At 43.6% G+C, this 10451-nt stretch overlaps 1 protein-coding gene across 1 annotated transcript; it reads left to right on the forward strand.

Annotated features, from left to right (window-relative positions):
* The first annotated feature begins 1162 nt into the window (after positions 1 to 1162).
* TAGLN (transgelin) lies at positions 1163 to 10451 on the forward strand. Its single transcript, XM_063943306.1, has 5 exons — positions 1163 to 1294; positions 4960 to 5154; positions 7751 to 7928; positions 9456 to 9558; positions 9647 to 10451. Exons 2-5 carry the CDS (start codon positions 4972 to 4974, stop codon positions 9789 to 9791), a joined length of 609 nt encoding a protein of 202 aa, XP_063799376.1. The 5' UTR covers positions 1163 to 1294; positions 4960 to 4971; the 3' UTR covers positions 9792 to 10451.

Consider the following 10451-nt stretch of genomic DNA (forward strand, 5'->3'; position numbering starts at 1 on the left):
GACCAACATTTTTATTATTTTTTTTAAACTCATGTCGACCTAGTGATCATGTCGACCTAATGCATATCGACCCAATGTATGTCGACTTAACTCATGTCGACCTAATTACCGCCATCCCACTTAGGCATCACTAAGAGAACACACTCATGTAGGTCCCCAGAGTGGGGAGGCTGCTGCGCTATCTCTCCAATATCTCCTGCTTTCCTCTTTGGTACAGTTAAGGGACACTTAATATCCCCTTATAACAGCCTGTAGAACTATATAAATGATGGGTGATATGTTATTATAAATGGGTGTCTCTTTTTTAATAAAACATATTGTTTTAGCTTATTACTGAGACTAAGGAGGGGGGGTATCCTATTAGTTGTGGTCAATTACTATGGCTAACTGTCTCGCTGGGGCCTATCTTATTACCCCCGATAAGCTGGTGCAAGCCTCGGCCTTTCTGGGATTTTGTTTTGCCCGCCTCTGTCAGGCGAAACCAAATCCCCGGAAACAGCTGTTTCTACTGAAAACATGCAGGTTTCATTGAACCTGTGTGTTTTTGTGAGAAAATTTATTTTCTTTACAGGTGACGATATTGTATAGCCTATAAAAAAAAATCCTGGTGAAATGTTGGGAAAAAATATAGTTGAAAAAGTCTGTTTTTCGCACCCGATGTTTCTTCTCAGGTAATTGTATAGTGTATACCCCCTAAAGGTAATGTGGGGTCCCTGAAATGTTTCAGCTTGCCTGTTACTGTGCAATTATCTGCCTGCAATCCATATCTGTATTACTGAGGTAAGGCTGCATTACAGTCAGACTGTCATAGACAGAGACAGTTTCTTTTCCTCATGAATAAAACCTTTTTGTTTAATTAAAACCAAAACAGAGAGAGAGAGAGAGAGAGAGAGAGAGAGAGAGAACAGATAAGTAATTTCAGCAGTGCCTAATCCACACTAACCCTGGCCCCCATAACTGTAAGGGGTTTATCTGGGAGCTGCAGCCCCCGAATTGAGTCTATAAAAGGATCTGCTGGAGGGAAATCTCCCCCCTCCCATCCAGCTACAGTCTCTGCCCTCTTCTCACATCTCTTAGGTATCTAGAGAATGTGCTCAGACCCAAACTGTGCATTTCGGTCAGACCTTCCCCTAATATGGAGTTGGGAAGATCAGACTGCAGAGGGGGGAGAAGGTGGGCTGATACTCCCCCCCATTACATGGAGCCAGGACAGGACTTTTATCTCCCCATCCTTCCCCTCTCCCAGTCAGTGCTCTGCAACCTGGATACGGAGACCATCGCCCAGTAGCAACCTGTGAGTTGGGATGGGGGGTATTGGACTGTCTATTTGGGGAGGGGGGCTTAGCAATTGGGCACTGCAGATATGTTGGTGTATAGGTCCGCTGTTCCGCAGGTGAGATCAGGGCTCTATGTATGTAGTCGTGTAGAGAGACAGATAATACGGAAGGAAGATACAATTTTTGGGGTCTATTATTTACTAAGCCTTGGATAGAGATAAAATGGATGGAGATAAAGTACCAGCCAATCCGTTCCTAACTGCCGTGCCACAGGCTGCGTTTTAAAAATGACAGTTAGGAGCGGATTGGCTGGTACTTTATCTCCATCCAAGGCTTAGTAAATAGATCCCTTCATCACTGTGTGAACACATCGTCTCTGCAGGTGGGGAGTACAGGTGGGTTACAGCGGAGTCAGCTCTGGAAGCCCCACTGTTTTTTTCAGGACTCTCTTCTTGACAGATAGGGCAGAGGGGTTTCTCGAGAATTGGCCACAATTTGACTTATATATAAAATGATTTGGGTTTCTGGGCAGCAGGTGAATCACTGACTGAGCGATGAGGAGACAGGTGTAGTAGGATACAGATGGGTAGCATTCTCCTGTAGCTCATAGATGGAGAATGCTGGATGTGTACCAGACTTGTTGGACATCAGAATATTGTTGCACCCCCCCCCCCCCAATTAGAAAGTACATGAATTTGCTTATGTCCCTAATCTGCAATAATTAAATCTGCCCAGTTCTGTGATTTACAGTAATAGAATTCTCTTTGATGAACTATGGGGGTTATTCAAAGTCATTAGCAAACCCAAAAAGTTAGCAATTGGGCAAAACCATGTTGCACTGCAGGTGGGGCAGATGTAACATGTGCAGAGAGAGTTAGATTTGGGTGGGTTATTTTGTTTCTGTGCAGGGTAAATACTGTCTGCTTTATATTTACACTGCAATTCAGATTTAAGTTTGAACACACTCCACCCAAATCTAATTTACCATTTTGTGTTTGTTTTCTTTGTGTATGTGATGTTTTTAATTAGAGATGCATACTTAAAATCTCATCTTCTATCTAAGCTGCAGAAAAATGTGTCTTACCCTTTGTTGCTCCACTTTTGCCAACCCTTTCATGGATTGTGTGGTGCACAGTATGGTGCTTTGAGGTGCTGGCTGGCACTCTCTTGAGTTCGACAGTACCTGGGCTAGCTATTGCACCCACTGGGCATGGTGGTTGACAGAGTGAAAGACACGCTAGTCAGCCAATCAGCAGCAGCAAATATGGATGGGGGGGGTATTGGTAATTGAGCAGTATGTGACAGTGTCAGTCACTCGCTGCATGTGCTGTGTCTACACACCACACCACATCACACCACACCACACCACACCTTTGTGTGGACTGCAGCTCCCCTTTATAGGTGAATCCAGGAATCCTATACATATAGTATCTGTCAACTAAGAACACAGAGGGGTTCGCTCTAAAGTACATTAAAATATTTGTAATATAATATCTCCACATAAAACGGCACACCATCAGGCATGTCACTGATTGCAGGCCAACTGCTCTGTGTCTCCCACTAATAGTGGATTTGGATGCCATAAACCACGCTGCAGAGACTCCCTACATGTGCTGAGAGTGGAGTCTGGAGCGCTGTCAGTGTATCACTAGGCCACGCCACGCCACGCCATCTTCCAGTCTGCTCTCAGCACACCGTGACTGTGTGGGAAATCCCTACTGCATGCATGGTTTGTGGCATCTACTAACTCCAGCGGCACACTTATTAGTGGGAGACACGGAACACCTGGCCTGCCTGTGTGCTGTTTATGTGGAGATACTACAATATATCACAAAGATTTTATGCACTTTGGAGCGAACCTCTCTGTGTTCTTAGTTGACATACTATATGCATGGTATTCACTAGGATGCCCTTTGGAGCACCCACTGTATATATACTCTAAGCCTCTATCAAGATAAACATAAGGATGTTTGGGGGTAATTCAAACCTGATCGCTAGGGTGCGTTCGGAGGGGGAATTCGCTGTGCAAGTGTGCGTTCGGATGTATAGCAGAGCTGCACAAACTAATTTTGTGCAGTCTCTGCGCAGCCCAGGACTTACTCTTCCTGTGCGATGATTGGGGCCGGAGCTGACGTCGGAAAACCCTCCTTCCAAACGCTTGGTCCCTCCTGCGTTTTTCCGGACACTCCTGGAAAATGGTCAGTTGCCACCAACAAATGCCCTCTTCCTGTCAATCTCCTTGCGATCGCTGGTGCGTTCTGAATTTTCGCACCATCCCATCACTGCCCGGCGATCCCCGTTGCTGTGGTCCGTCGCGCCTGCGCACTGCGGTGCATACGCATGCGCAGTTTAGACCTGATTGCCCACTGTGCGAAAACGCACAGCAGCGAACTGGTCTGAATTAGCCCCTTTATTAGTGTATTATATGTTAAGTAGCCAGATTACAAAACAAAATAATAGAAACATCCCTATCAGCCTCTCATTTCTTCCCTACATATCCAACCTCACTTCTGGTGACATCATCTCATTCCTACCTCCAGGACTTCTCCCGTGCTGCTCCCCAACTCTAGAATGGTGGTGGTGGGATGTATATGAGAGATGGGGGAGGAATTAGGCAGTGGATTTGATGATTTGGTGGGGGTCTTCCATGGTACGAGTGATAGTACACTCTCCCTTGTACCATCGAAGACCCACCTACTCATAAAATCCATCACTTATATCATCCCCCATCCATACCTCACTCCCATTACATTGTAAGCTTCCACACAAAGGGCCCTCTTGCCTCATATGCATGAGCCCTAACTTTCCATGATCTATTTCAGCGGTTCCCAAACACGGACCTCAAGGACCCCCAACAGTTCATGTTTCCCAGGTCACTCAGCAGGAGCACAGGTGTAGTCATTACTGACACATTTGAAAAGATCCAGAGGAGGAGCGAATTATTTCACTTGTGATTCTGTGAGACCTGGAAAACGTGAAACATTTGGGGTCTTTGAGGACCGAGTTTGGGAACCACTGATCTAGTTCATAGTTATGCTCCATCCCTCAAGCTTGTTGCTGTATTTACTATATTACCTACTGTATATTACTATATTACCTGCCTTTTGTTATCCTAGTTATGCCTCCAATTTGTTGCATGATGTCATGCCACTTGTTTACCTGTCTCGTCCTCGGTTACTGTAGGCTGCTGCAGAACCTCTGTGACGTTATATAAAGATGATATTAATAATAATGATAATCTTATTAGGTACACCTGCCAGCAGCAGAATGTCCCTGGAAATGTTGCTTTATTGTAAGCATATATACATTGTGCAGATGTTGTGATATCCATCTACAGTTGCGTTATTATATTTGTACATTGTTGTTTTACTATTGGGGAAACAATTGCAAGCACACAGGCAGGTTCTCGGTGCCCCGGTCTCACAATCTGTGCCACATTACTGCATTAGAGAGGAATGAGGGCTACAGGGTTAGTAAAATACACGAGAGCTGGCAACACCTGAGGCATCTATGCCAGTGGTTGTGTGCTCAGGAATAACAGGATCATTGACATAATGAGTAATGCTATCTTGGATCTGACAGCCGTGATTATGCAAGGACAGGCAGCCCCATCTCATTGCAAGCATGAAGTCTGCATCATTTTTATTCTGTAATGATCTAATAATGTTTATCCCGTATCCAGGTCTGAGCAGCCATGGCCAATAAAGGTCCATCCTATGGAATGAGCCGGGATGTTCAGTCTCGTATAGAGAAGAAGTACGATGAGGAGCTGGAGGCACGCCTAATACAATGGATTAAGTTGCAGTGTGGTGGAGACGTGGGAGAGCCACCAGAACAAGGAAGATATGGATTCCAGCAGTGGCTGAAGAATGGAATGGTGAGGACAGAGGCCCAATGTGTCGCAGCTACTCAGCCAGCAGTGTCAGACAGAAGATGGCCTGGTGGTAAAGGGCACTCAATGTGTTACTGCCACTGGGTCTATTACATGCTGCACTGCCATTTTGGGGCAGATGTACCACACCTAGTTGAGTGATAAAGTAGAGAGAAACTACCAGCCAATCAGCTCCTGTCATTTTTCAAAACCAGCCTGTAACATGGCAGTTAGGAGCTGATTGGCTGGTACTTTATCTCTCTTCATGGCTTAGTACATCTCTCCCTTTTTTTCTCTATCATACAATTTCATGTGTATAACTTGTGCTGCTCTGGTATGTCCTTTATCACTCAACAGTGCTCTATTATATCATAGCTTCTTGCTGAGTAAAGAGGTCTTAATAAACCATAACCACTGTTGGATGTGATGCAATATGCAGGCACGCTGAGATAATAAACTGCCATATTAACAGATTCTGCAGAAAGCAGTTTCTCCCCCTACATTATCCTAAAACATCCTTCAGTTTATACCATTCTACAGCATGTGTGAGGAAACTCTGGTCTCTGAGCAGTCTCATGCTAGGGACTGGAAAGCTGTACACTAATAAACACATACAAGTGGTACCTGATATATAGAGAAGTTAGCAGGGGCGTAGCCAGAACTTTGTGGGCCCCATAGCAACATTTTGAAGGGGCCCCGATCCCAATGCTTCTAGAGCATAGGTCTGCAAACTCGTTCCTCATTACCCCACACAGTGCATGTTTTGCAGGTCTCCTCACAGAATCACCAGTGAAATAATTAAGTCTGCCTGCGGACCTTTTAAAATGTGTCCGAGTAATTAATACACCTATGCACCTGCTGGGTTACCTGCAAAACATGCACTATGGGGGGTAATGAGGACCGAGTTTGTAGACCTATGTTCTAGAGCAGGCATTCCCAACCATGGTCCTCAAGGCACACTAACAGTGCAGGTTTTAGTGATATCCAGGCTTCAGCACAGGTGACTTAATTAGTAGCTCAGTTATTTTGATTTAACCATATCTGTGCTGCAGCCTGGATATCACTAAAACCTGCACTGTTGTGCCTTGAGGACCGTGGTTGGGAATGCTTGTTCTAGCGCAGTGGTTCTCAAACTTGGTCCTCAGGACCCCACACGGTTCACGTTTTCCATGTCACCCAGCAGGTTCACTGTGTATCACCAACTGCCACATTTCAAAAATGTACAGGTGACCTGCAAAACATGAACCGTGTGGGGTCCTGAGGACCGAATTTGAGAACCTGTGTTCTAGAGAGACACTTCTCTGCAGCAGTTGTTCATTTTATACCCTATAATAGAGCCCTAGTTCATTTTCTGAACCATAGTACAGCCTTATTTAATGTTATGCCTTAGTTTCTTTTATAAATCGTAGTGTTGCTTAAGATAACCCTATGTCACATTTCGGAGCTGCCAGTACACATTATGATGCACAGTAGCCCCAGTTCACATTGATATACTGTATAGTGCTCCCCATTCATATTGTGCCTCATTACAGTGGCCCGGTTTATATTATATAACATTAAAATGCCCTCCAGTTCATGTTATACCACTTTACAATGAGCAGGTCCAGGGGCATACCTAGATATATTGCAGGCACCAAGGAAAAAGTTTGAAAGGACCCCTACTTACCACTCAGTGGCCAAAAATGTATACAACACATGTAACTGTGACAGGGAAGGTGGGCCCCATAGTATCTGCACTGCCTGCACCTATGGTAGCTACACCCTTGAAAGTTAGAACCAGTCCTTATATTATCCTGGGTGCAGGAAATATTCATATATGACATACCTCTAGGACTGTCTATTATTACAGTTTTGTTTTAGCCCTGTTGTTTCCAATTGTAAAAATCGCAAAGGAATTTGCTACGCTATATAACAAACTGTTAATAAATAGATATAAATCAAACATTAAGGACGGGAGGCTACACAGATTTCATATTGAAAAGAATTTATATGTATATGGGCGATTCTCCATGATGCACGGGACAGCTACACAAATGCAAACAACATATTTCCCCAAAATACCAATATTGTAGTGGGTCTTAAGTTCTGGGGTAAGGCATTTCTACCAAGCAAATACATTTTCATATAACAAATAATTTCTTAAGAGACCAGTAAAAAATGTAAAGCGTGTGAAGCATGGGACTTTATGTTCACTTTCTGGAGAATCACCCATATAGCGTTTGTTGTGACATGCAGTAATGCAGGCCTGGCCAACCCGCGGCTCTCCAGCTGTAGTGAAACTACAAGTCCCATCATACCCACCCACCGGGCAGCTGGGACTTGTAGTTTCACAACAGCTGCAGAGCCACAGGTTGGCCAGGCCTGCAGTAGTGTTTTGGAAAGGTGATCATAAATGGTGCCCTTTGACGCTTGTCCACACCTAGAAAAGCTGCTTACTTGTAGGTGTGGTAGACTTATATTAGTTCCAAATGGCAATAATTCAACATCATTTGATCGTTTTCATAAAAGGCAGAATGCTGGAGATAAACTACAATCCATAGAGCCTGTGGTCAGTGTAACTCTATCCTGCAAATCTCAAGATCATTCTTTTCCTTTATTTTAGATCCTTTCAAAACTGATAAACAGTCTGTACCCCAAAGGGTCACCGCCTGTGAAGATCCCAGATCCTCCTCCCAGCATGGTCTTCAAGCAGATGGAGCAGGTGGCGCAGTTCCTGAAGGCAGCAGAGAATTATGGGGTGGTGAAAACCGATATCTTCCAAACTGTAGATCTGTATGAAGGTAAAGTCCTTGTGTACATACTCTCTACATAGTCTTTCTGGCCAGTAATCATAGGACAGGTTCTGTATCAAAGCAATTCTCCACACAAATTTATAACTGTACATAGTAAAATGATAGTATTCAAATAACATTGTCACCCAGCGTCTGATCAGATTCCATCACCTGTGTTATCGCCGCACATTTGTTCAGTTTGATCTACGATACATCAGGCTACACATGGCTTGGACTAGTCTAAGTATTGAGGGGAATTACATTTTATTTTTAATCCAGTCAGACCGGTGCTTGAGGGAGATACCTAAATCGGCAGCCAATGAGATGCAGGGTCTTCCAATATGTGCCAAAGACAAACAGATAAACAAATCGTTCTCCTGTGCTGACATAGAGACTGTGTTGTAACAGTCCTTGGAATTAGGGTTAAAGTATTAACACAACACCAAAACCTTACTCAACAGTTGTGATCTGTGCAGAAAATAGGCCTCTCCATACAGTATAAGGTGAATAATATACAATTCAGTAGTGATTTAATCCATTCTACAGCTCTCACATGGAATTCCAAGTACAGGAAAATATCAGAAAATGTTCTCACAGTGGCAGACAGTAGTACCTACAATCAGTGTATTAATCTTCACAGAATCACATAGTAAAAAGAAAAAAAAAAAAAAAAAAAAAAAGCATAAAATTAAATTTATGGGGGTTTTGTATAGTAAGATTTTTTTATTTTTTGTCAAACTTAACCAGAAAACCGCTGGGGGATTGTAGTTTTTTTTGTATTACTTCTTAAAGTTTAAAACATATTTTTAATAATATATTAAAATATCTGATTTAAAAGAAATAGATTGATAGACTAGATCTATATATCTATCTAGGGGGTGTTTTGCACCCCCCATTCACCCCGCTAACCCCATAGACACCCATTATAAAATACAAATAACTTCTAACCCACCATTGGCAGTAGACACTCCAGTACTCTTAAATCCTAATAGTACCCCCACCCCGCTTAGTAGCAAACCCCCCATGTTTTACAACCCCCCCACCCTGTAAAAAGTAATTTTTTGCACCCCCCACCCTGTGACCAATGTATTTTTTTGTATTATTTTACCCTCCTTCCCTCTCTAGCATCATTTATATTCCCTCTTTCTCACCCCAATTGTTATTGGTTGGTTCCCCTCCCCCCACGCAGAGCACAGCGGAGCATATGTCAAGGGGAACCAATGATCAGTCCCCCCTGCTGCAGTTGATCTCCGCATGTGCTAAGTTTCCCTCCCCACAATGCGATTCCTCAGATCATGTGCTTCAGAATGCCGGCCACACTGCATTCTGGGGCACAATTCAGAGACTGCCGCATCGTTCCATGGAGCCTGACGTGTGTCGCAGTGGGCCAGGTAACATACTCCTGCCTTCGGTCGCATCACATGCGACAAAGTCAGGCAAGTGGTTAACAGATGTGAGAGAAGATGACAGAGGGTCTGTTAGAATTGCGGGTCACAGTTCTTAAATGAAGTGTTGTGATTTCCATCTTCTCTGTAGGTAAGGACCTGGCTGCTGTGCAGAGAACAATAGTGGCTCTTGGGAGTATCGCAGTCACAAAAAATGATGGACAATACCAAGGAGACCCCTCCTGGTTCATGAAGTAAGTGACGGAACTGACATTTCTGGAGAATGAGAAACACATAGTTCCATCAATGCCACTCACCCACACTTTCTATCTGTTCCCACAGGAAAGCCCAGGAGCACAAGCGGGATTTCAGCGAGGACAAACTGAAGGAAGGAAAGAATGTGATTGGTTTGCAGATGGGCAGCAACCAAGGGGCCACCCAGTCTGGCATGACAGGGTACGGACGCCCAAGGCAGATCATCAGTTAAACTGTAGGCAACAATTATTAACCTCTTCACTGCTGGAAGAGTCCCTCAGCAACATGAAGCAGTGAAAGGGTGAAACACAGCACATAGTAGCTCTATTGCTAGCCCCAGTATGTCCATTACAGCCCAGCCAATCACAGGTGGCTGCAGGAATTGGGATTAATAATGAAACACACATTCCTTCCTGTAAAGATGTTCCAGACAATGCGGATTCATATACAGTATTGCCGAATGTGAGATGTACTTCATAACAGGATTAGTAGATGCATTTGATTCCCTTTCCTGGAGTAGTGCCTTAACACCATATTGAGCTGATGTAGAGGTTTTCCCAACACTAATGCCTTGACATCATATTCCCAAGAACACTCAGCCAACCATCGGAGATGTAGTTCCCAAATTGATCCATGTATGTTCTATGCTTTAGATCCCTCTAACATTAAATAGTTTGACACTGTGCCCCAGTCTGATGTGCCGTTCACATGGTCTTCTCTTCTATCCAGCAGCAGCATACTAAGCACTATGCCCTACAGCAGTAAAGGGGTTAATCTACTTAAGTCTTAAATAAGAAAATATTCAACTTTAAACCGTTTACTAAAGGATACTTTTTTTAACTTTTATTTTTATTTTTTGGTCAAAATAAAAAATTCTTTAAAATCATTAAAA

Source organism: Pseudophryne corroboree, chromosome 10, assembly GCF_028390025.1.
Source record: "Pseudophryne corroboree isolate aPseCor3 chromosome 10, aPseCor3.hap2, whole genome shotgun sequence".
NCBI lineage: Eukaryota > Metazoa > Chordata > Amphibia > Anura > Myobatrachidae > Pseudophryne > Pseudophryne corroboree.

Bases quoted from the DNA above. Each gene is read 5' to 3' on its own strand.
- TAGLN (XM_063943306.1), top strand. From the start codon at position 4,972: ATGGCCAATAAAGGTCCATCCTATGGAATGAGCCGGGATGTTCAGTCT. The intron at 5,155-7,750 runs GTGAGGACAGAG...CCTTTATTTTAG, and splicing joins AGTGGCTGAAGAATGGAATG to ATCCTTTCAAAACTGATAAA. The intron at 7,929-9,455 runs GTAAAGTCCTTG...TCTTCTCTGTAG, and splicing joins AACTGTAGATCTGTATGAAG to GTAAGGACCTGGCTGCTGTG.